The 27,355-nt window shown below is 41.6% G+C and overlaps 1 protein-coding gene across 1 annotated transcript in view; it reads right to left on the bottom strand.

Moving 5' to 3' along the window:
• TBCD (tubulin folding cofactor D) overlaps positions 1 to 27,355 on the bottom strand; it is a 3,708,267-nt gene that overhangs the window by 3,379,691 nt on the left and 301,221 nt on the right. The window contains exons 5-6 of the mRNA XM_044068123.1: positions 17,609 to 17,755; positions 17,401 to 17,456 (exon numbers count right to left, since the gene is read on the bottom strand). Coding sequence (XP_043924058.1) covers positions 17,401 to 17,456; positions 17,609 to 17,755 — 203 coding nt within the window. The remainder of the gene's footprint in view (positions 1 to 17,400; positions 17,457 to 17,608; positions 17,756 to 27,355) is intronic.

The raw sequence follows: 27,355 nt of genomic DNA on the forward strand, positions 1-27,355 counted from the left end.
AGGGTGAAAGAAGGGAAAAAAGACTATACCACGCGCACACACACTTAAATCGCACAGTTAAAGCTAGACCTAAAAGATCCCACTCTACCTGCCTGGAGCTCAGAGATCACGTCTTGGTGAAGCCGCGGGAAATGAAATCTGAAGGTTGGAAGGAGGTTGCAGTGTAGTATGGGTGAGGGGGAGGAGCTCGGATCTTTAGCTTGGAAAGCTGCCGTATTGGATCCAAAACCCACAGGTTGATGACCAAATGAACTTAACTTCAGATCCACAGCTAGCTTGCAAAAAAGGGGAAGGACCTTGTCCCACCTTGTTTATATACCACACCATGGTGGTGCTGTCAGTTATTGCTAACAGTGGTCCAAGTGTCCACAGTAGATTTAGAGCTTTTATCAGAGTCAACTTTTCCTTGATATTTATGTGTTTATGTCTCAAATGAGACTCCCACATGCCCTGGAACTTTACAACTTGAGATACTGCTGCCATGCAAAGTCCAACACATCTGTGCTAACTGTGACTGTCTTGGGAAGAAATAGGGAGATCTGGATTTATCAGGACTTGGCTGGCCCACCAGATGAGCTCTTTCTTGATGCAAATGAGGGGCTGGTAAGGATAGAAAATGTAGTTTTTTACCCCAAACAGAATTGGGAGCCAATGATTTTCTCTCATATGGAATCTGGTAAATAGAAACATAAAAAAATGGAAGAGACCATATAACCCAGAATCCTGAGGCACTCCCTTCTGTGGAAATGGCCTGTTGAGCCAGGTTTAAGAAGCGATGACAGTAAGCAGATACTTTTCTCTGTGGAGAGAAAAGCTGTCGACAGAGAGGTGTCTAGAAGACAATCGAGAAAAAATAACCTGTGAGGAGGGATTAAACATCACTTTTTAGGCTTGGCTAGATGCCTACGTCGCTGGAAAGATACATGGTAAAGAGGAAGGATGCCACAGTGCCTTGAATGAAAGAAGCTGTAATACAGCAATCACCCAAGAAAGGATAAACATGAATACCTTGAAATCTGCAGAAGGCTATGCCTTAGCAACACACTTCATGAAAACCCTGGGGCAGTGGAAAGACGATAGGGTAAAACTGGAAGTGCAATCCCAAGGCAAAAAATGTTAGAAAAGGTCTGCGTTTAATACATCAGTAGATGTTCAAAGTTCTCACTGCTCCGGTAGCCTTTTGGATTCGCAAAGCGCTGCTTCCATCCCACACCTTCATTTGGACTACTGACTGGACAGACCAGATAAATCAGTAGTCAGAGTGAAGAAATTTTCAGGACATTTCTTGCCCCTCAAGGAAAAGGAGGTCTGAGGCTTCACAGGAGCAACAAATAGCTGCAGGCTTCATTTCTGGCAAGCAGATCCCCCATAAGGGAACCCTTCCACACAGAAAATAATGCCTTTTTAAAAAATGTTGGTATATTTTTATTTTTCTGTAGAACACCAGGAATTTTACTAATATCAGACATTTCTTGTCAGAGACTGCTGTTTTCAGAACTGGGTTTAATTAATGAATACTGGAGAAGTTTTTTTTCTGATCAAAATGTACTGTTTTTGAGACATTTTAACTGAATTGTAAGGATTTAAAAATTGAGAAGCATTTTTATGAACAAAAACAGCAAATGTTTTGGTGCTTGTGTACACTTTGTGACAACTTATCTTCATTTCTTGTTTTCTTTCAGTGTGCTTTCTGTAAAAACAACTTAAGAGTTCTAACAGGGTTTTGGTGTACTGCTTGTGCTTTTACTTATATATTTTAAGGGACTGGGTGTGTGTTGCTTCTGAACACTTGACTGACAAGTTATCTTCAGAACGACTCTTTCCGGCAGCAATTACCAGCAATCAGGCTTCTTCCTCCTGAAAAATCCTTTTGTCCAAAAAGTTAGAAGTAGGTGGGAGGTGGCTTTGCTTTTTGCATGTGCTTTTTAGTGATCTCAAGCTTATTAGTTCTGAGAAAGGAATTCAAATGTCAGACCTCCACAAGTGACCAGGCAACAGCCACTCTTACAAGTACTCTGAAGTATACTTCCATCACCCTCAGACAGTATGAATCATGGTTCTCCCTTCTGGGCAAGTTTTGCCTGATGTATAGTCTGCATGGATGTGAAATAATCCTGGGTTTTAGTGACCTTCTGGAGGGACACAGAGGGTCCAGAAGATTCAGACCAATTGTCAGTGGGTTGTGAAGGCACCTCAGAGGAATCATTAGTCTCAGACCACATGAAAGACATAGACATCTACGATAAAGAGATATGATGTTTAATATTTATGCAGAAAAAATACATATTAGCCAGTATGACCACTGCAGCTCTAGCAGCTCCAAAGATATTTGAAGATATAGACAAAGACATTCAGACTTGGTAACCTTTACAAAGGAAAGGATACAAAAAGTGCTGCTCAACATTTCTTAGATTCCCAAATGCCTCTAACACTTTATTTATCACATACAATGTATGCCTTCTCCTTTCTTGGCAACATGGCATCATACTGGTCACAAAGAAAATTTAGTCATTTCACAAACCTCCAGTCTTTCAACATACCAAACAGCAACCTCACAAGTACCCAACGTCAAGAAAAACTCCTTCCAAGGTTTTACAGATGTCCTTTATCATCCATCCACCCACCCACCTAAAACCTTTTTCCCCCATTTTTGCACATGGGGTCGACGTGTCATGGACGGCGCAGTGGTGCAACAGTTAATGCTGTCGCCTCACAGCAAGAGGTTCTCTGGTTCGATTCTCGTCTGGGGTGCCTTCTGTGCGGAGTTTGCATGTTCTCCCTGTGTTCGCGTGGGTTTCCTCCCACATTCTAAAGACATGCTTTTGGAGCATTTCTCCCCGGGCCTCCGCTGAAAACAGGATCTGTGGAACCTAGTCGGACTTTCCCGGTCAACAAATGTTAAATAAATAAATAAAATAAAATAAAATCTAGAGCCAAAGTTCACACTGCTGGGTAGTTAACCCTGCTGCTGTTACAGAATTTCTTCTCATTATCTCCATTTCCAGGTTATATCACAGACTCTCGATGAACCTCAGTTTCCATTTCTTCTTCCAATATCAAGTCATCTTTTTTATCTCACCTTCCTCCATCATTGTAATCAAAACACCTTCATACCATCAGTGCTGTCACTTTCATGGCAAATAAGAAAATTAAAAAAAAAAAATCTGCATTTTTAGTCTCATAATAAGGAGCGAGTAAAAAGATGTTTGGCCACATGAAGTACAAAGAGATCTCTCTGGTCTTTTCTAATTTTAAGGGTAGACCTCAAAAATTCCCTTTCTATTAACACTTCACTGCGTTTCCCTCCTAAGCAATACATGCATCTTGGGGATGAATCTTCCTCTTCCAGAAACACTTATGATGTGGCTCGCCTGTTGTGAAACCTTTGAATCCAAAAATGACAGTTAAATGGCAAGAGAATAAAATAGTTTAGTTTGATTAGTAAAGCAACAGTCAGAATGCCTGTTATGAGTGAGTGGGTGGGGGAGAAAAGAATGAAACATCTGAATAATTTGTTTTGAAATTCAACTTAAAAACATGCAGAAATTAATTTCAGAGTAATAACAGAAGAATTAGTACTCTTGATAAAAATTTCTTATAGACAACGAAAAGGCAGCCTGAGGCTACTTTCACCTCCAAGGGTGGCAATGAATATCTGGACAGGTTAATCACCACTAAGCGCTCAGGCATACAGAGCTTCACAGCCTAGGAAACGTTTACCTGCTGAGTGGTCCCTAATGCCTGTCAGCCTTAGTCAGTTTGCATTCACAAAGGATGAAGATCCTTTTACCAGAAAAATGTATGCAAGCACATATAATTAGAAGTTATGTACCTACCATAACGTTCCATGTTAGTTGTCTTCTTTCGCCTTCTTTCTTGCTGGATGGGTTCGGAGCCGATCCTCGGCTCCGACTCGGCACTTGCTTTAGCTCGAGAACTCCTTTTACCAGCTCGAGGCAACCCTATATCCCATGATGCAAGGCGGAACTACCTCAGATCTCGTTTGGCAGCTAACTGACCTTGCTAAAGGTTATCCTAACCAAATTAGGAACAAAGTTTCCTAAAAGAAGTCCTCACAACAAAGATCCAGAGGAAACCAACTAATAGGAACTCTTCAAGATCTGTCCAGGCCAGGGGGAAGGAGGGAGGGACGCAAGAAAGAAGGCGAGAGAAGACAACTAACATGGAACGTTATGGTAGGTACATAACTTCTAAATGTTAAGTTGTCAATCTCGCCTTCATTCTTGCTGGATGGGACCGTCCTAGCACCTGTATCCCGGGTGGCTCAATGGAACAGACTCTTGAGAACTGTGGAACCAAAACTGGCCCTATCTCTGGAGGCCAAATCCAACTTGTAATGAGAAACAAAGGTATCAGGAGTAGCCCAAGTAGCTGCTGCACAAATGGTATCAATGGGAAGTCTATCCTGAAAAGCTGCAGAAGTGGATAGACTCCTGGTTGAGTGTGCTTTTGGCTTAGAAGGTAGTTGTTTGCCTCTAAGAGAGTACACATAGGAAATGGTGGAAGTCAGCCATCTGGATAAAGTCACTTTAGAAACTGGAAGACCTAACCTGTTTTCTGCATAAGAGACAAACAATTGGTCCGATTTTCTAATTTGTTTAGTCCTATGCAAGTAGTACCTGAGCTGACGATGGACATCCAAAAAATGCAATTTCTGTTCAGCTCTGTCAGAATAGTTAGGGAAAAGACAGGTAATTCTATAGATTGGTTAATATTGGTTTGAGATACAACCTTGGGAAGAAAGGAAGGGTTAGTTCTTAAAGATACCCTGTCCTTATGAAAAACCAAATAAGGTGAACGAATACAGAGAGCTTGAATCTCGGAAACCCTTCTAGCAGAAGTGACAGCGAGTAAAATATAGTTTTCTCGTCAATAGCTTCAAAGAACATGAAGCAGACGGTTCGAAAGGAGGTAGTATCAAGGATGCTAACATTAAGTTTAGATCCCATTGCTGAGGAGGATGCTTTATAGGTGGTTTTAGGAGAAAAACTCCTCTCAAAAAGGCCTTGCATAATCTATGAGACATGATGTTATTGTCATGCAAGCCAACATGATACTTGGAAATGGCAGCCAGTTGTACTTTGACTGTAGAAGAAGAGGATCCCGAATGAAAAACCTCCGCTAGGAAATCTAAAACAGAATGTACGGGAGCAGTAAACGGATCTATATTTCTGGAGTTTGCCCAAATCGAAAACCGTCGCCACTTGCTAGCATAAACAGTCCTAGTGGACGACTTCAAAGAGGACACTAAAATGTCTCTGACTGAGTCAGAAATCATTGGTAGCCTGGCTAGGGAAGGAAGTGGAGCAACCAAGCAGTGAGGTTGAGAGAATGAATGGCCCGGTGCTGCTGACCCGACTGGTGGATCAAAAGATCCGGAACTGGGTCCAGATGCCAGGGCTGCGCCAGAAGGTGACGATGCAGAGACGGAAACCAAATTTGTCGAGGCCAATATGGGGCAATGAGGATCAATTTGGCTCTCAAAACGGTGGCTTTCTGAATGACTTGTGGAATCAATGGAAAGGGAGGAAAAGCATAAAGAAGTCCCCGAGGCCAATCCTGGGTTAGAGAGTCTCTCAGGGGTTGGCCTGGAAGTGGAAACAGAGTGAAATACTCTGGGCACTTGTTGTTTTGAGGGGTAGCGAAAAGATCGCAACAAGGAGTGCCCCATATCAGAAAAATCTGATCCACTACAGATTGATTGAGAGACCACTCGTGAGGCATCAGAATAGATCTGCTTAGCCTGTCCGCCAAAAGGTTGGACCTGCCGGGGATGTGCGTTGCTATCAGAAACCGCTGAGAAGAGATCGCCCATTGCCAAAGTCTGAGAGCTTCTCGACATAAGGGATAGGATCTGGTTCCGCCCTGTTTGTTGATGTACCAGACTACGGACATGTTGTCCGTCTGTACTGCAATAGTCCCCGTGGGAAGAAAGTCGTCGAGGGCTTGCAACGTTAAAAGCACTGCTCTCATCTCCAGGACATTTATGTGCAGATGGTATTCTATGGGTTGCCACGTCCCATGGACCATCCTGCCCTGAAAATGCCCCCCCCACCCGATCAGGGAGGCATCCGTGGTGACTGTGGCAACTGGAGGAGGGGGAACAAAGGGTCGGCCCTGATGAAGAAGAGGGGAAGATATCCACCAGACCAGATGAGCCCTGCAAGATTGTGTCACTAAGATCTCGTGTCTCATCGGAAGATCGTGATACGACCACTGCGTGAAAAGCATCCACTGCAGGAGACGCATGTGAAAGCGAGCCAGTGGTAGCAGAACAATGGCCGCAGCCATTAGACCTAGAACCTTCAGGACAAACCTGGCTTTGACTTTTTTGCTTTGTAACAGAAGCCGAACAAATTTTTGGATGTCCAGAATTCTTTGATCTGTTAGTCTGGCTAACATTTTGACGGTATCTAACTCTGCGCCTATAAAGGTGATAGATTGGCAAGGCAGCAGAGAAGATTTTACGAAATTTACTGAAATTCCCAGATTTTGGCAAAGCTGTAGGGTGTAGTCTCTGGACTGGAGAAGCTGACACTTGGTGGTGGCGGAGAGGAGCCAGTCGTCCAAATAAGGAAACACCTGGAATCCTAGACATCTCAGGTGAGCTGTGACCACTGCCATGCATTTGGTAAACACTCTGGGGGCTGAAGTGAGGCCAAAGGGCAGGGCTCTGAATTGGTAATGACTGGCCCCTAGCCGAAAGCAGAGAAACCTCCTGGAGCGCCTGTGAATCTTTATGTGATAGTACGCATCCTGAAGGTCTATAGAGCACATCCAGCTGTCCTTGCCCAGAAAGGGCAGAATGGACTGAAGCGTGACCATCCGTAATCTTGCCTTTTTGACAAATCTGTTGAGATTGCTGAGGTCTAATATTGGTCTCCACTCTCCCGTCCTTTTGGGAACCAAAAAGAATCTTGAGTAGACGCCGGATCCTACTTGGTCTGCCGGCACTGTCTGGACGGCCCTTTTTTCTAGGAGTTTTGAAACCTCCTGTTCTGCTAAATCCCTTTGACCGGGTGAGATGTCTGGAAGGGATTGTAGAGGTACGGGAAACCTTACGAAGGGGATCTTGTAACCCTCGGATATAATCGACTGTACCCACTTCTCTTGGGATAGGGATTGCCAGGCTACTGGGTACAGTGAAATCCTTCCCCCAACTGCCTCCAAGGGTGGACAGTCGGGCAACACCTCAGGGATGCTGAAAGGGCTTCTCAGGAAGAGACTCCCTGTTGCCCTGGTTCTGAGGACCCCCTGCCTCTAGGGCGCGCGTATTGTTACCCCTCTGCCTCTGGGGGTAAACTGACCACGTGTGTCAGGTGTAGCTCCTTGGGCTTTTCGAACCACATCTTCCCCCTTGTGACCCTTGGGGTATGGTCTAGAAGGAGTGGAAAACTGGACTCCAACGGCAGAAAGAGTCTTACCGTCCTGCTCACACCTGGTCAAGGTATCCTTCACTTGAGGCCCGAACAAAGCCGAACCGTCAAAGGGGGTATTAGTGAAGGACACCTTAAAGGGGTCCGCAAAATTACACAGCCGCATCCAGGCTTGGCGTCTAAGAGCAACTCCTGTGCCTGCGGCCCCGCTCACTCCATCGGCCGCATAAGATATGAGCCGCATAGAGGAGTTAGATATGGAATTCAGGATAGCAAGCTGTGAGGCAATCTTTTCCTGAGCCCCAGCAGCAGAAGGATCCTGGACTACTTCACCCAGTTCTTTGAGAATATCTCGTTGAAGCCTGGTGAAGTGACAAAGGTAATTCAGCGAACGCATAGCAAAGGTCGCTGAAGAAAACATCCGCTTTCCATACCTGTCCATGGTCCTAGAATCCTTATTAGGAGGATGGACAGGTACTGAAGGATCCGCCAGTTCCTTCTTAGTGGCCGCCACCACCATAGCATCCACAGAGACACCCTTGGAAAGGAACTGCTTATCCGGCGGGCTGTAATGAACTTGGATGGTCTCCTGGGGACAGGTTCCACAGAATCTGGAGCCACGCCTTCGAGCCACTACCTGCATGAGTGGGTCGAAAGGCGGAGACACCCAGGAGGTGGAGGGTTGGGATCCAAAAGCCTCCAGGTATACCGACTCATCCTCGGAGGGATCAATGGAGGGCCAATTCCCCCTCTGTTTGAGGAGCTCAAGGATGTCTGAAAAGGAGACATCCTCAGAGGGGGACCGTGGGGAACCCTCCGACACATCTAAGTCGGAAACAGATGTAGTAGACTCAGGGGAGTCTGTGTGTTTCCTCTTACACGTCCTCTTCTGAGGGGGTTCCCCTGCAGGATCAGGAGAAACCTCGGAAGAGGAGGAAATTCCCAGTGGGGAAACCTGGGGTGATGGATCCCTGGGCCTGAGAGCAAGAGGCTGGCAAGAGGCATCTGCAGGCACTGATGAGGGAGGAGCTAGAGGGATAGACCATTGACCAGGCTCAGAGGCCAGGACACTCCTCATCACCTCAAAGGCTCCTCTCCCCGGGAGACCGGAACACACCCGCTCCGAAGAAACAGGAATGGTAGGCTCCAAGGAGCGAGAAGGCTCCGAGGCCGATGTCGGCACCGAGCTTACCAAAGCCGAAGCCCCGAGAGGGAGAGCGGGGTCGGACAAGGGTCCGATGCCACTAGCCCCCTCGGAGCCGACAGTGGAAACCCGACGACCGGATCCCTCCAAGGAAGGTCTCAAGGAGGAGATCGGAGCCGAAGACGACGGTGCCGAAGGATGTATCGGCTCCGGCATCGAAACAGTCGCTGTCCCCAAGAAGCTCCGGCTCCGAATTCTGGTGTGGAGTCGGAGGAGGAAGCTCAAGAATTGGGGCTATAGCCGAAGTCTGTTGAGACGGGCTATGGAGCATTTGGGCCAGTGCCTGAGACTTCAACAGCCTGCTTACCACCCTCTCCAAATCGTGGTCAGACAGCCTGGAAGATCTCGAAGATCGGCTCTGATGGCTCCGCTCCGACAAAAGAGGAGATCCCGGAGCCGAATGGATACTCATAATAGAGGGGGACCGAGATCTCTTACGGGTCGAAGCCATCGGAGCCGAAGTCCCTAGAACTCCAGATGGAGCCGAGGATTTCTCGGCTCCGATGCTGGATACAGAGTCGGCTCCAGCCGGAGCCGACAAGGCCACAGTAGTCAGGGTATCGGAGCCGGCCGGCACCGAACCCACTACTCGAATAGAAGAAGTATCGACTCCAGCCGGAGCCGGAGCCACCGGAGGAGGCTTGGACACTGTAGCCTGAACCTTCGGTGGCTTAAGAGGTTTTCCTGACCCTGACTTAGGAGGAGAACCTTCAGGTTTAAGTAAACCTCGGAGGATTAATTTGTTCCTCCTTTCCTGCAGGACTCTCTGGCTAAAAGCATGACACAACGCACAGGAGTCCTGCAGGTGCAAAGGCCCCAGGCAATAAACACAAGAAGTGTGACCGTCTGTCAGAGACATTTTCTGACAGCACTGGTCACACTTCTTGAAGCCTGAGACCTTGCCTTCTTTTGACATCCTAGAAGGGAAAAAACACAAACAGTCCCAACAAACACACCAATTAATCCCTTACACAAGCACACAGGAAGGGAATAACCAAAAGGGAACTAGGCCTGACTAAAGAACTTTAGACTAAAAGTTATAAAAAGTTTGAAAGGAAGGGAATAGGGTGGGCTGTAACTAAGTACAGACTAAACTAACACTAACAGGGAAAAAATAAACCCCTAACTACACTTTTTCTTATTTCACCAAGAAAAAACTTACCTCAGCTGGCAAAGGAGACCTCTTTCGCTAAGCGGCAAACGAGATCTGAGGTAGTTCCGCCTTGCATCATGGGATATAGGGTTGCCTCGAGCTGGTAAAAGGAGTTCTCGAGCTAAAGCAAGTGCCGAGTCGGAGCCGAGGATCGGCTCCGAACCCATCCAGCAAGAATGAAGGCGAGATTGACAACTTAACATTTGTGTGTGTGTGCGCATGCGCACGCATGTGTGTGTGTGTGTGTGTGTGTGTGTGTGTGTGTGTGTGTGTGCGCACGCATATATAAAGGTCTACCTTACTTGATCAGTGTTTTCTTTCTGAATGCATTTTGTTGAAATTACTCAAAGAAGGTTAAATACCAGAGAGAGTGGAACTTCACTTTTCTATGGTAGTGTGATCTTGGAGTTGGTATATTTCAGAGGGGATGGAGACAACACTGAGTGCAACTGCGACTATTGTTGGTGCTGTTTTTATAAAAGATATTCGGTTCTTGTTAAGTGATCGCACTTGTCCTGTTCAACTAATCCATTGTTCAAACATTTTCTGCAATAAAATGGACTTTGGACAGAATGCAGTTTGACTATTAATCATGTCCCCCCCCCCCCCGTGTGTGTATATATATATATATATATATATATATATATATATATATATATATATATATACACATACACACATACATACACACACACACACACACACACACACACACACACACACACAAAACATCTATGGGTTTATACTGAAACATCGAATTTCACTAAATTGGTGTTTCAGTACAGAGAGCCACATCACCGAATGGCTCAAAAAAATTGAAAGTGTTTGTACATCCCACACATCTCCTACTAGTTATATATATAATAATTCAGAGATGGCACAACAGTGGGGCACAGGGAAAAACTCCTTACTCTTCAGTTAGCAATGTCGCTTTAACAGCCAGCAACTCACCCGCCACCCAAATCCCTACACACACACACACACACACACACACACACACACACACACACACACACACACACACACACACACACACACACACACAAGATCCGTTTTCACTTTAACTTGAATCGTGGTTTTCTGAACTCACTGCTCTAGTTGCTGGATAACAGTGATCATTAAACAAAAAACAGAATCACTACTAATCACCTGTGGTAACAAAGAAGAGAAAGGTCAGTATTGTTTATATGATGTACACTTTACAGTATGTAAAACAATCTCCAGAATCCAGCAGAAAAGGAATTCCACATATTCTTTATAAAATTACTACATTTTGCCATGAGATTACTACAGAACTACATTACCAATGCCCAGTCTGTAGCTCGCTGAGTGGCTCTGACTTTGTAAAAAAACAGCCTTCATTCAGACTGTTCCAACCAGAGATGCCCACAAAGAATTTCTTCAAAGAAGCTGTATGTAATCCCACAGAAACACACTGCAAGGGCCAGAGCAGTTACTCTGTGCAGCAGTCAAAATTGTTTTCTTTTTTTAAAATAGAACTTGCTCCAAGCATTATGTTCTTACATAGAAAGATACTAGTACAACAAATAAAATTAAAAAAACACCACTGTATAAGCAAACAACATAACTATGAAAATGATCATCTATTGATGAAACAATGAGCAAATTCCCAGGCCCAGTAACACAATAGCACTACCGCCATCAACATGGGAACCAGTGAGGAAGGGTACAGCTAACTAAGGAGGAGGTGAATTCAAAAAGCAGTGGCATCGGTCACATGACAGAAATAATGAAAAAGTTGATAAACACTGGGAGAGAGAGAGAGAGAGAGAGAGATCATAATATTAGCACAATAAAACCAACAATGCATTTTTAATGTCACTCTCTTTCAATTTAAACATTCAATAGACAATTCACTGTGAAAAGATTCATTAATCCCACAGATTTCATACATCTAATATTAGTAATATGGTGTCTAAGAATTGGGTCATTTTGGAAGGTAACAGTGAAGTTTATAACAGTTTAGGAAAAACTTCACTATTTATTTTTAAAGTAGGACACAACATGAAGTACTACTTTGAACACCCACTGGTTTTGAAGCAGAACAACAAAGGAACCAAGAAATGTGGTGCATGTAATTATTCTGCACACATTTTGAATGAGTCATTTATTTTTTTGGGTGAATCTAATTTAAAACTATGTCTCACTTGTGGTAATTGTGGCAGCAGTGGACTAGTATACTTGCGTGTATGTCAAGGTTGTAAGGAGTTTCACGTTGGTAAAACAGAGAGAACACTACATAAGCGTATATATGAACACCTTTACGCTACAGAGAACAAAAATATGAATAATGCCTTGTATAAGCACACGCTGGTATGTACTGGACAATTCAGGTTTAAATCTGGCATTTTAGAGACTGTTAGGAAAGATCCTGGGGGGGTAACTTATGTAACAGTATTTGCAAAAGTGAACTTAGATGGCAATTGAAACTAGGTCCCAACAGCCCCCCAGGTATGAATGAACATTTTTCCTTAATCCCAATATTAAAGGATAGAGCTCTTGTTTTATAGACAATGACCTTTTACTGGTTTATAAACCTACGTGATTTTTAGTATTTAACTTTTACATTAAGGTGTAGAATTTTGTATATGTTACTTTTTAACAATAGTTGTTGTTGATTGTTTTATGAAGTGTCAATAATGTAATTTGATTGGATGTATTATATAAAGAAGTATGCTGGGAAGCACTTTGGTTTGATAAAGTCCAGTATTTACAGGGATGAAAGCACTTGCCAGATTACTGCTTTCTATACTTGTTTCACTTTGATGGATTAAACATTTTTTACCTGCAACAGCTTGGGACATTCATTTGTCGAGTGGTTGGCTTGTCCACGACCAGGTGGATTTTTGTTTTTTGAAGTATTTGTCTTCCACCTTTTACACTTTCTGTGTTGTTTGGTTTGGGTTTTGAGTGGTTTTGTCAGAACAGCCACCATTCATTGGACTATTTTCTCCTGTTTACTGGTAGTTTTGCTCATTTTTGTTTTCCGGTGTGGAGATCAGTAGAAGCTCTGAATCAGATCAACTGTCTTCAGTTGAGTCAGTGAATTCTAGAGATGTTACACTGAATGGTAAAGAAGGGAACTTGACCCATTTAATTAAGTTGATGACACTTCAATATCAGCAAATCCAGAGTACACTTGAAAGACTGCAAAGTCCAACAACCTCTGCGACGAACATCCAGGCTGTTCCGCCTTCTACTTTCGTTCTGGGTAGAACAGGGTTTGCAGACAGCTCAAGCTTTTCATCAATGCTTACTATGAACAATATACCGTGTGGCCAAGGAGCTGGAGGATCTACGGAGACTGTAAACCGCTGTTCGCAGTTCCAACAATGGCTTAGTAAGGAACTTACTTTTGGCAAAAAGGAACAACCCACTAGACCCAAGGACATACAGAACAGACTGCAAGAATTTGAACTCAAAATGAGCAAAGTACGTAATTTACAAATTGACAACGCATACCTTGCTGAATGTATACGACTGCAAAGGGTAACAAAGAGTCTGAGAATGAGTAAGTTCCCAAACAGTCTTCCGGTGAGGCAGCTGGAATTGGAAGAACTGTTAACCATGTTTGATCGACATGGCATGGAAACTCTTGCATTTTATTATTAAAATTAACACTAATAGAATTAATGGCCTTTTAAGGGATATTAATGATATTTTGGCTGATGCTTACTTTACAAGCTACAAGAATAAATATGATAGTGTTTTTGAGAAGACTGAACAACAAGTAAAAGAGAATATAGCTAGGAAACACAAAAAACTAAAAAGGGACAAGCAGGAATATAAGCAGAAAATTGCTTATCCACTTCTTAAGATTTATTTAGAACCCCCTATGAATGTTAATAGGAATGTAGCATATGACTTAGGAACGGGTTCATTTAGTTACAAAGAAGAGGAAAGGGGAGTCAATGTATCCACACAATATTTTAATGGGGAGGATGACGTTTTTGAGCAGAACTTCCCACCCTTGAGGAGATCCGAAAGGATCTTTAATAGGAACAAGAATGGCCAGAATTTTTTAGGTCAACAAGGCACCCCAAAGGGGCAGGGTCAGAGAAATTACTAGAGGAACAACAGGGGCAACAGGTACTGAATTATTACGATTATGAAGCACCTATTATATCATCTTTTGAAGAGAAAATGTTGAGTTACCAAGGTTTTAATATTTTTAACTATACAGACCAAGTCATTACAAAAACTAACTTTTCCCTTTTTAAAAGAGGTTTTAAGTTTGTTCCTGGGAGAGATACTGATATCTCCAAAGTTATTATAGAATTAAAACTTTATATGAGGAAACTGAACTTTCAGCTTTTCTTTAAAAACAATTTAGATAATACTGATAGTAGAAAGAGTATATTTAAAAGGTATTTTAAACCCCCTTACACCTCGCACCGGCTAGTCTCAAGAAAATATGCAGTATGGAAATTTACCAGGCTTTCCATTCCCAAAAAAAAGGCTTTATAACCTTAGTAGAGAAGAGAAAGACTTATTACGATCATTGAGAACATCTGATAACTTAAGAGTTATGAAGCCTGACAAAGGGGGTGGGATTGTCTTGGTGGACAAAAATGATTATGTCACCAATGTGGCTAGTATGTTGCATGACACCAGTAAATATGAGGGCTTTTCTCTGAACCAGATTAATATTGCACACAGAAAAATTCAGTTGTTTTTAGAAGACGGCCCTTTTCAAGGAATTATCAATGAAGAATTGTACAACTTTCTGGTTAATAAGCATCCATACATTCCCACAGTATTCGGTATCCCCAAAGTGCATAAGAATGTTGATCATCCCCCCCATACAGACTGATTGTGGCTGCCCACAACAGTTCAATTTATTCTTTGAGAGTATTTGTAGACAGTTTGTTGAAGAACACACTACACCCGGTTTACCTATAAATAGTCACATGATGTATTTGCGAACAACAAATTTACAAATACTAATACAGACACACTCAAAACAGCGACGTACAACCCCACGAACACATATCATCAAACAGATTGCATACCAAATCCAGCACCTAAACACACCAGAATTCCCTACTGCTCTGGACTCAGGAACAAGTGCTACCATGGGTCCCAAGGGGGAGGGGGGGGCACAGGTCCAGTATTTGGTTGGGTGGCATCGGAGTTTGATGTGTCAGCTGCCAACAATCAGAACAGCCGTTTCATCCCACGACGTTATTCCACGCTATTCTAACCATTCAACAAGTTTGTGTTTTTCAAGGTAAACCCACTACACCCCATCAACCATGTCCTTATGGACTCATGGGATTTTTTTAACTAGGATTAAACAAGATTACTTTGACAACACCACAGGTTTTTCAACTACTGATGTAGTGGATCTGTTTAATTCCATACCCCATGAGATAGGTCTGGAATTTTTTTTTAGAAGCCCTTCTTGATTATTCTACCTTGGAAGGTGCTTTGGTGAACTTTGTTGTAGAAGTTATGGAGGTGATTTTACACAACAACTACATCACCTTCGAGAATGAATACTTCAGACAAATTAAGGATGTTGGATTGGGGTCAAGTAGTGCCTCATGTACACAGATTTAGTAATGGTTACATGGGAGAAAGGGTTCATATTTAATTCAAGATTTGAAAATGAATGGTTAGTCTAGCTTTGTTACTTGGATGACCTTTTTGTCCTTTGGTGGGGGGACGAGGAGGTAGTTGACAATCTTATCTATTACATTAATCATATTTGTCCCTATTTTAAGTTTACACATTGTTACTCTAAGGGTAGTACTGATTACTTGGATGTTACTATTTCTAGAGATCAAGAAATAGGTCAATTTACATCTAAAATATTTCGTAAACTGACATATTTGATTTTTTTTTGGCATATAACAGCAAACATCCATTGTATATGAAGAAAAATAAAGTAAGAGGCCAGATTATTCATGGGGCAAGGATGTGTTCAGCCTTAAATGATTTCAAACATGAACTTGGTAACCTTATTCAAATATTCATTGATAGAGGGTACCCAGCTGATTGGGTTCAAAGTCTAGGCCTAGAAGTGTTTCAAGGATAGGGGGTTAAATACACACCCCTGTTGGGCAGTGATGCTGCGCTCAACCATCTTGGACAAAAAGACACACATTCTATGGTTATTTACTTTTGTTCTTTAGGGCAAACAGTACATTATATAGTGTCTAAGAATTAGGTCATTTTGGAAGGTAACAGTGAAGTTTATAACAGTTTAGGAAAACACCACTATTTGTTTTTAAAGTAGGACACAACATGAAGTACTACTTTGAACACCCACTGGTTTTGAAGCAGAACAACAAAGGAACCAAGAAATGTGGTGCATGTAATTATTCTGCACACATTTTGAATGAGTCATTTATTTTTTTGGGTGAATCTAATTTAAAACTATGTCTCACTTGTGGTAATTGTGGCAGCAGTGGACTAGTATACTTGCGTGTATGTCAAGAGTGTAAGGGGTTTCACGTTGGTAAAACCGAGAGAACACTACATAAGCGTATATATGAACACCTTTACGCTACAGAAAACAAAAATATGAATAATGCCTTGTATAAGCACACGCTGGTATGTACTGGACAATTCAGGTTTAAATCTGGCATTTTAGAGATTGTTAGGAAAGATCCTGGGGGGGGTAACTTATGTAACAGTATTTGCAAAAGTGAACTTACATGGCAATTGAAACTAGGTCCCAACAGCCCCCCAGGTATGAATGAACATTTTTCCTTAATCCCAATATTAAAGGATAGAGCTCTTGTTTTATAGACAATGACCTTTTACTGGTTTATAAACCTACGTGATTTTTAGTATTTAACTTTTACATTAAGGTGTAGAATTTTTTATATGTTACTTTTTAACAATAGTTGTTGTTGCTTGTTTTATGAAGTGTTAATTACTTAATTTGATTGGATGTATTATATAAGGAAGTATGCTGGGAAGCACTTTGGTTTGATCAAGTCCAGTATTTACAGGGACGAAAGCGCTTGCCGGATTACTGCTTTGTATACTTGTTTCACTTTGTTGGATTAAACATTTTTTACCTGCAACAGCTTGAGACATTAATTTGTCGAGTGGTTGGCTTGTTCAAGACCAGGTGGATTTTTGTTTTTTGATACATCTAATATTACCACCTTTTTCAACAACTGTAATATGTAGCAGGCAGAACACATGCTCAAGAACCTCATGCTCCTGGAGACATTAACACCATATAAGGATTCAGTCCAGTTAACTACAAATGAGACTATATTAAGTGAAAACACAGAACAAGCTGCCTTACTTTCTATAGGGCTATGATTCTACAACAGATCTGACTATGAAGGAAATTCTGTACCAGTTATGAAAGTACTCTTTTACAAATTTTCACTTTCTACAATTTTCCAGTCTTCATAAAAATAAAAGTCAAGAAGAGAGGCTAATATGAAGAAGTTAATTCAGGCAATTTACTCCAGGGGAAAAATAAGTAACTAAAGATTGAGAACTTTGAAGATGCACATGCACCCAGTTAGTCTCTGCAGTAGAACATTTGTGTGCAATCAAAGCAACTGGTATATTCTGCTGCCTGTAAAGCAGTCAAAAGCATCATGGTTTTATTACATAGAGAGAAGATACACAAATAAAAAATAGCCTTCACTTACTTGGAAACTAACACTGCAGCAGCATCTCTTGACTTGTCACTAACAGTTAGGTAAGTCTAGAAGACAAAACATGACCTGTAAGAAGAATACTGATGAAACATTTTTTGATGATCAGCTAAACCATAATTCTATACAGTTAAGTGCATTCACATTACATGAATAAGCACTCCATGAAATGTAAAAGTCAAAAATGTGAGCTAACATTTACCTTTGCTACTTCTAAGATTCTATCCATTGTTGGTATTCGTACTTGTCCAGTTTCTGATGCAATGTTTCCATCTAACCGAGTCAAGTGAAAAGGTATGAGACATGCCATAGACAACCAAAGGAGAAGCATATAACGAGTCTCCCAACTCTAGAAATCAGACCAAATGGAACAGTAAGTACCACAACTAAAGTATCGTTTTCTGCATAGCTAAACATAAGTAACTTTGTTCTTTGTCTTGCATATAATCTTGGAATATGTGTATATAATCTGGTTTTTGGACAATGAAATAACTCTGGGCTTCACATTCTGTTGAAATACATCACACCTGACTATGTGAGGACACAAGGTAATGAACTTGAACAGGTAGAACACTGGCACCTCACATCACCAGCTGGTGTACTGATACAGTACTAAGGATTGTGGTCTTCACTTACCGAAATAAACGAAAATGAGCAGTGGAGAATAGCTATTACTGACAACTGATATGTAAACCTAGTCCCAAACAGGTACCACTGTAACTGGCTTTTGTTGAAAAAAGGAATCTTATCTATAAGCAAAAAACTACTACACTGCCCACAGAACAGATGTTGTAACACTAAAAGGACCTTCAGTGTAAAATCCTTGTCCTTCTGTTTCTCATTTTTACTGACTTCTGTTGTCTATCAGCACATCACTTTAGCGGTTGAATCCAGCATTTTTCCTTTTTATATCTGTCAGAGCATCTACTACCTGACAGGGTGTCCTAGATTTAATAAGAAGGGGGTGGCACAGTTTAGCTACGTCTAGCATATCTTACAGTCATAAACACCAAACTAGCTAGGCCATTTAATGAAAATTTGCTAATGAACTTAAATCTAGGCACATAATTCAAGAGAACATCATCTTATAAATTTGTAAGTGTCAACTACAGACAATTAGTGGAAACAAGTGACATTTATTTATTTATTGCATTTTTTTTACTGGGAAAGTCCACAGGGCCTAAAAGAGCCCATTTTCAGTGGAGGCCCAGGGAGAAAAGCTCCAACGAGATACAGAAAAAATATAAACATTAGTTAGTACAGAAGCAGAAACAGTGTTACAGATAGTAAATAGTAATATATACATAAAATCAGGAATCTAGTTTGTTTGATTACAGTAATATATACAGAAAATATACATTAAAGCAGAAATCAATGAATTCAATCAGAGTGGTATAAACAGAGCTATATTAATCAGTATTATTGTACCAGTATCAACAAGTGAAGATAAAAATAAATATGGAGAAAGTATCATCAGTCACTTGTAGCAAAAGACATAAGAATTTAGTAATCATATAAGGAGAGTGAAGAGGTTAAGTTATACAGCAGGAACATAGCCAGAATGAGTTGAGATGATTTTTCAGTATTTGTTTGAAGGTGGTGGTGCTGCCTGTGTTTCTTATAGAAGGTGTAAGCGAGTTCCATAGTTTGGTGATGGTGAAGGAATAGAGGAGTTGACAAGCAGGTAAGGTGGGCTTATCTACTTTTAGAAGTAGATGATTTTCAGATCTTAGATGCCTGCTGGAATGGTATTTGGCAAGTAGAGTTGAGAGAGCAGGACAGTCTGTGGGTCTGCAGATTATTTTGTGCACAGTAGCTGGTTGGGTGAATGAGAGATGGTGGGGGAGTTCCAGCCACCCTAATTCTTTCAGTGACTTACAGTGGTGGGATGAGAATTTGGCCTTGGTGGCAAATTTTGCTATTCTGTTGCAACACATATCAGGTTTGGAATTTGTAGAATTTCAGCTATTAGTGAGGAGAGGGGCACCATAAAGGAGAGAGGGTAATAAAAAGGTAGTTGCAAGGGTTTGTCTAGTAGAGAGGCTAAGAAAGTGCTGGTGCCTGTAGAGCATACCAAGCTTTTGGTGCGTTTCTTTGATGTTATTGTTTATGTGTAGGTCAAAGTTAAGGTTTTTATCTATAATAATGCCTAGTCATTTAGTGTGTGGGACAACTTCTACAGTGGTATTGTCTTGGGCTTGTATAGTGAAGAGTTTTTTTATCAAATGGAGTGGTTTTCCTAGGAGTAAAAATTACTAGTTTAGCTTTTTTTGGATTTAGGGCAAGATGATTGTTATCATCCAAGATTCAGTAGATGTGGGGGCATTCTGGGTAATTTGCTGGAGTTCAGAGCTGGAATTTGCAGTGCATATTATTGTAGAGTCATCAACATACTGGATTACTGAGCATTGTGGGAGAGTGGTGTGAAAGTTGTTAATAAAGATGCTAAATAACAGAGGACCAAGTATGGAGCCTTGGGGTACCCCTGTGGAAGTATTGAGGAAGGGAGACTAAGACTGTTGCCATTTGGTGGGCTGCTGCCTACTGGAGAGATAACTGTTGAACCATTGTAGGGTAGGGGGAGAAATGTGGAGGGTGGATAGTTTAGAGAGTAGGATAGTGTGGGAAATGGTATCAAAAGCTTTGGAGAGGTCAAGAAAAAGAGAAGTAATTATTTTACCAGAATCCCTTGCCCGGTTAACTGTATCAAGGAAGGATAGGAGGGCGGTAGTGGTGCTGTGCCCTGGTCTGAAACCATGCTGAGAGGGTGATAAAAGTTTATTTTCATGCAGGAAGTTGAGGCGTTGGGCATGGATGCATTTTTCCAGTATTTTAGAGAGGGGTGAAAGAATTGCTGTGGGTCGAAAGTTTGTGGTGTCTGTGTTCGTGCCACCTTTGTGTAAGGGGAGAATGTATGCTTTTTTTCCAGATGCCTGGGACAAGGGATTCTTTAATTGATCTGTTAAGGAGCATGCTGATGGGATAAGCTATAGAGTTTACTGCTAGCTGCAGGAAGTGTGGGGGTAGATTGTCAGGGGCCAGAGTTCAGGGTTTTTGCTTATGTAAAAGTTTTTTATTGTGCCGGTGGGTATGGGGGAGAATTTTAGGGTAGGGTTAAGGGTAGACTTGTTTTCTGAGATAATTTGGTCATCAGCTGTACTAGTGGTGGTGCTATTAACTGTAGGAAAGGTGGAGAGGTTAGCTATGGTTAAAATGAAGTAGGAATTGCAAAGGTTAGCAAGTTCAGTGGGAGTTTTTTGTGGATCAGGGGATGGGTTGCTTTGAGAGCCTGGGTGTAATAGTTGGCTGATGGAGGACCAGAATTTTTGGGGATTATTTTTATGTTGGCTTTGTAGGTGGAAGTAGTGGTCTTTTTTATCAGTGGTTATTAGACATTTTGCCTGGTTACAGAGTTGCTTGTAATGTAGTAGAGTTGAGGGGGTCTTTGTTTTTCTGCCATGATTTCCAGATTTTATACCTTGTGGACATTACTTCTTTGGTGGATTTTGAGAGCCAGCATGCATGGTTGTGTTTTATTCGTTTTTGGTGGGTAGGTGCTTACCTATTTAGGATGTCTAGAAATGTTGAGTTAAAGAATTCAACAGCCTCATTAAGTGGTAGGGATTTGAGGGGTTTCCACTTTACTTTAGTTAAGGTTTCATTAAATATGGATGATTGGAACTTAGTAAAATTTCTGGTAGATTTGTATTGGTGTTGGCCTGTGGTTGGAGCAGTTTTGTGTATGATATATGCTGGGTGGTGGTCACTAATGGTATTAGGTAGTATGCCTGCACGGATGACATTGAAAGGGTGGGACACTAATGTCCAGTCTATTGTGGAGCCCCAGTTGTAATTTTTGTGAGGTCTAGTGATGTCTTCAATTAGTTGGGAGAAGAAGTAAAGATTTATGTTTTTTGAGGGGTTGTTGTGGCCTATATCTAGCCAATCAATATTTACATCACCTAGAATGATGGTTTCATTATCTATACTTTGGGAAGTCCAGGAAAGTATGTTTTCTAATACTGGTATGCTGTTTCCAGGGGAATACAAAGAGCAATCATGCAAATGTTTTTATGGTTAAGTTTTAATACAGAGATTAGTACTTCGGCTGGGGAGAAGCTAGGTGTTGGTTATGAGTAGGGGATTAATGTGTAATTGCTAGGGAAAAGTATTGCTACTCCTCCTCCTCTCTTGTTGGGTAGATTGACTCTCAGGCATGAGTAGCTTGGGGGGAGAACTTCAGTGTCTTTTATATATGATTTCAACCAGGTTTCAGTAGCTGCTATAATATCTGGGTTGTACTTAGAAATCCAGGCATGGAGTTCAGGTATCTTGTTCCTAAGGCTTTGGAGATTTATGGTTGATAGCATAAGAGATTTGCTAGGTTTGCTGGAGCTGAGGGGGGCTGGGCCTGGGTTGGGTTGTACATCACCACACTGGGAAATAGTGCTTTGGCAAATTGTGTAGGTTATGCTTCTTAGTTTTTTCCTAAAAATGGTGTAGTTGCTTCTGGTGGTATGATAAAGGGAGTGTCTTTGGAGGGGTAGAATTTTCACTTTGTATAGTACAGCGGTATTAGCTGTGAAAAAGCTAGGGTGGATGTCTGAGTAACTTGATAATTGTGGGTTATGTGTGCTGGTTGTACAGGTATGTGCAGGAGGTATGTTGGGTGCCTGGAAAGTTGTGATTATTGTTAGGAGAGAGAGTGTAAGTGAAAGAAGCAAAATCAAAGTAATAGTTGTGATGGACATGATGGTGGCTGAGTGCAGTGTGATAAAGAATATGAGCAGGATAGAAGTAGTTTAGAGGATGGAGTACTATATGGGCTTAATTAGAAATGGGCGGGGAGGTAGAGTACAATAATGAGGAGGTATGACAGGGGAATAATTAGGGGGATTATGGGATGATTTACACTGCAGGCAAATAAACAGGGCTGTTTGGAAGTTTTAGAGCGAGTTGTGATTAGTCTAGAGACTATGCTGAAAGTAAAAGCAAAATTTACTAATGTAAACAGTAAAGGCTTGGGACTCTGTGTGTGTGTGTGTGTGTGTGTGTGTGTGTGTGTGTGTGTGTGTGTGTGTGTGTGTGTGTGTGTGTGTAAGGCTGATTCAAGGTATTGGCCCAATCTAGTGTCAAGTGGCTGGAACCCATCACTGATGTTGTGCATACACCTTTTAAGCCTTAAAACCTAACAAAAACTAAGTTGCAATTCACCTATTACAACAGAAAAGCTGTAGGGTGTCAGGTTCTTGCTTCCTGGAGTTTTATTTAGTTACGGTAGTCAGCTTCAGTGGATGAAGTAGAAAAAGTGTATTGTAGTTAATCCCAAGTGTGTGTGTGTGTGGGGGGGGGTCACGCATGAAAGAAACCCATGCAACTATTACAACAGAAAAGCTGTAGGGTTGTCAGGTTCTTGCTTCCTGGAGTTTTATTTAGTTACGATAGTCAGCTTCAGTGGATGAAGTGGAAAATGTGTACTGTAGTTAATCCCAAGTGGATTGGGGGTCATGCATGAAAGAAACCCATGCAATAGCCAAGCATGCACAACATCCCATTTGGCACCACAACCTGAGAAATGCTAAAAAAAAATAAAATAAAATAAAATAAAACAAACAATAATTTAGCAGCTCTTCTTGGGAGAAATCTTTAAAAATTATATCAAAGTCTGTTTTACAGCCTTTTATTCAATTTATTTATTTATTGACATTTGATTAACAGGAAAGTCTGACTGGGTAGGAGCCCATTTTCAGCAGAGGGCAGGGCAGAAAAGCTCCAAAGTATTAAAAAACATTTTAAGAACAATAATTTTACAGTCTTTAAAAATAATACAAAAACAAATACAGTTTAAATAATTATTATACCAAATTAGTCATAACATGAAAACATTGGTAAAGAAAAGATTCAAGTTATATGACTAGGATTTAATAGTTAGAGAAATTTTGGCCAGTTTATAGAGAAATTAAAGATAAGTTAGTATAATACAAACCGGAACTGCAGTATGAAGCGAGAGAAAAGCAGGTGTATGGTATATTTAGAGAGAGACAGCCAGGGGAGAGAAATTAGAGTGAGTGAAGAAGGGAGAGTATGGAAATGTAAGATATGAACAGGTATTTGTTCACATTTAGGTATATAGTATATCCTGGTGTTGAGCAAGAACAAAAAAAGCTTTTGGCTATGAAATCTTTCAGAATGGTTTAGAAAGATGGGAGGGAGGGAAGGTGCTGACCTGATGGAAAGAAATAACGATTTCCAGGCCTTAGCAATACGGTAAAAGTAAAGACAATGCCCAGCAGAGTTGATAGGTTTGTGGACAGATTGGAGTGTTTCATCACTGGATTGTAATGCTCAACTAGGAACATAGTTGTGCAGATTATTATTTAGTGCTGGACAAGCAGATGAATTGTGGATAATTTTATAGGTAGTAAGAAGCTGTGTATATGTTAGTTGATGAGGTAGTAGCATTTTAGTTACATACAGTGGTGAGTTTTGAAAGGGGTATTTGCTCCAAATTTAGCAACTTTGTTATAGCATTGTTCAAGTTTTGATTTTTGTGATGCCTGAAGGTTAGTATGGATGAAAACACTATAAAAAAGTGTGAAGAGGAGATGAGTAGTATCAAGTTTAGCTTCCTGGCTCTATAAAGCATCCATAATTTTTGATGTTTTTCTTATGCAATTTTGTATCTGCAGATTATCATCCACTATCATCCCTAATAATTTGCTATGAAAAGTGACTTCAGCAGCTGTATTACCAAGAGAGAGAGGACTTTAATTTTTTTCATGGGAGAGGGACTTGGGGAAAAGTAGTTTTTTTTTTTCAGGGTTGAGCACAAGTTGTGAGTTACAAAGCCATGTTTCAGTTGCTGTTAAATCTTCCTGATTAATTTTTTGGAGGTGTGCCACAAACTGAAGAGAGTCGTTAAAAACTGTACCATAGCACTATCTAAAGACAATGGAAATAAGAAATAAGTTCTACTACTGCACGCCAGTGGCGAGATTACATCAGAATTTTTATCCTTACTGTGTTGGATAATGAAAATGGATATAAGCCTTGACTGAAAAACAAAGCAATGTCACTATTCAGCTCCCCATAAGGCCACTAAGAGGAATGAGAAAGAAAGTACAGTTTTGTACCTACCATAAATGTAGATGTCCGATAGGAATGCATCTGCAGTCCTTACAAATGGGTTGTCCTGTCGTCAGGCAGCCCTTCGGTCGGCCGGATTCCAAAGTCTGGGTCGGTATAAAGGCGTCAGCCGACGCCATTTTCCTCAGTGTTTCTTGCCCCAGGTGCCCTCTTGGGTGGCTAAATTTGGATAAATGCCAATGTTTCCAAATAGTAGAGAGCAAACACATAAAATAAGCATGTATGTACATATATACAAACAAATACACCATAATAGATCCCCAAGCTAGCTGAAGGATGGCAAACACCCTAGGAGTACCACAGAGGGAAGGTGGTGGTAATCCTGTCTGCAGATGCATTCCTATCGGACATCTACATTTATGGTAGGTACAAAACTGTACTATGTCCTTCAAGGATGCATCTGCAGTCCTTACAAATGGGTAGAATACCATAGCTAAACTAGGGAGGAGGAAAAAGTAGAGATTATGGTGTAGTTAGGATCCCTTGCAAAACAGCAGTGGCAAAACCTGCTCGGGATCTAGAGTATAAAGGTAAATTGCAATGCTTGGCAAATGTATGCACGGAGGTCCAAGTAGCAGCCTCTATAATGTCCTTGGTAGGCACTCCTCGTAAGAAAGCTGTGGTAGTGGCTGTAGCCCTTGTGGAGTGAGGCCTGATGTTCTCTGGAGTTTTCTTTCCATGGTAGGAGTAACAAAATCTAATGCAATTTCCTATCCATTTGGAGATTGTCTGTTTTGAAATTGGTCTTCCTTCCTTTCCTGTTGCATATGCTACCAGAAGCTGGTCAGTTTTTCTATTGGACTTGGTCCTGTCCAGGTAGTAGCGTAATTGTCTATGTACATCCAAGGTATGCAAGAGTCTTTCTCCCTGTTCTGTGGGTTGGGGAAGAATGTAGGTAGGTGGATAGCCTGATTTAAAGACACTCTGGATACCACCTTAGGCATAAATGTAGGATTTGTTCTCATGGACACTCTATCTTGATGGAAGATCAGGAAGGGTTGCACTGCCATTAATGCCTGTAGTTCAGAGACCCTTCTTGCTGAAGTTATTGCCAGCAGGAAAGCAGTCTTCCAGGATAAGTATTGTAATTCTGCTGTTGTGCTGGTTCGAAAGGGGGAAGTGTCAATTTTTCTAGCACAAAGTTCAAATCCCATGCTGGCAATGGTGGTTTCCTGGGAGGTTTTACATTTTTAATTCCTCTCAGAAACTGTCTGAGCAGAGGATGAGAGAAGACAGGAGGATCCAAGCTGTATTCTGCTGAAATAGCTGATGCATGTATCTTGATGGAAGAATAGGACAGGCCTGTATGGAAGAGCTCTGCCAAGTACTCCAGGATGTTGGCTATGTTTACCAATGTCACATATTTTCCCTTTGCAGTACTCCAAATGAGATATATTTTCCATTTTGCTGCATAATTGTTTCTTGTTGAAGGTCTACGAGCCTCCATGATTATGTCTTTAACCCTTTGGGATAAATTTGGGTTAATTGCTCTTATGTAATGTTCCAGGCAGTTAGCTGCAGAGTTTTCAGGTTTGGGTGCAGGATGTTGTAGTTGTTCTGTGTTAACAGTAACGGGATCAGGGGTAGTGTCCATATTTGTTCCCGAGACATGCTCCTCAGCAATGGGTACCAATGTTGTCTTGGCCAGTCTGGAGCTATCAGAATGATCCTTGGATGTTCCTCTTTGATCTTCAAAAGCACCTTGTGCATCAAAGGAAGTGGTGGGAATGCGTATGCTGTCAGGTTTTTCCAACTGAAAGATAGGGAGTCCACCTTCCAAGCAAGTGGGTGAATGTCCTTGTGCAGAATTTCTTTAGCTGGTGATTGAGTGGGGATGCAAATAAGTCTATTTGTGGTAATCCCCATTGTCTTGTGATGGTTTTGAAGATGTTCGGATGCAGCATCCATTCGTGGGCATCCGTGGTAGTTCTGCTTAATATGTCTGCTAGAATGTTTTCTTTTCCCGGTACAAAAATTGCTTGTAACTGAATGTTGTAGCTCAGAGCCACATCCCATAGGTCCAGTGCCAGCCGGCATAGAGGATATGAATGTGTGCCTCCCTGTTTGTTGATGTACCACATAACTGTGGTGTTGTCTGTTCTTATCATCAACTGACCTTCTTGGAGAAATGATCTGAATGACTGGATTGCCAATTTTACTGCCAGCATTTCCTTTAGATTTATGTGCAGGCGCAGCTGGTCTTGAGTCCATAAGCCTTGTATGCACTTGCCCAGCATGTGTGCCCCCCAACCGAGGTCTGAGGCATCTGTCGTGATGGTTTGGCTTGGTTGACTGTTGCAGAAGGGCAGTCCTGTGTTTGATTGACAGGCCTGAGCCCATCATAGGAACTCTTGCTTCAGGCATGGGATTATTGGAATTTTGGTTTCTAGGCTGTGCTTGTGTTGGGACCACAAATTCTTTAGGTACCACTGTAGCTTTCTCATGTGCAGTCTGGCATGAGGGACCAGAATTATGCAGGATGCCATGAAGCCTAGGGCTTGTAGTACTTTTCTTGCAGTTAGATGGTTCTGCTTTGTTAATGCCAAGAAGTAGAGAGGTAGTTGCTCTTTCTTTTCTGCAGTTAGGAATGCCATTTGTTTTGTTGTGTCCAGCTCTGCACCCAGGAAGGTTATTCTTTGGGATGGGATCAGCCTTGACTTTTGTATATTGACTGTATATCCCAGGGCTTGCAGCAGGTAAATGACTCTTTGTAAGTCTTCTGTAAGCTTGCTTTTGTTGTCCGCTTGCATCAGGCAGTCGTCCAGGTAGGGATAAATTTGGATCCCCTGAAGTCTGCAATGAG

This window comes from Protopterus annectens, chromosome 4.part0, assembly GCF_019279795.1.
Source record: "Protopterus annectens isolate FY-2018-M chromosome 4.part0, PAN1.0, whole genome shotgun sequence".
Lineage (NCBI taxonomy): Eukaryota > Metazoa > Chordata > Ceratodontiformes > Protopteridae > Protopterus > Protopterus annectens.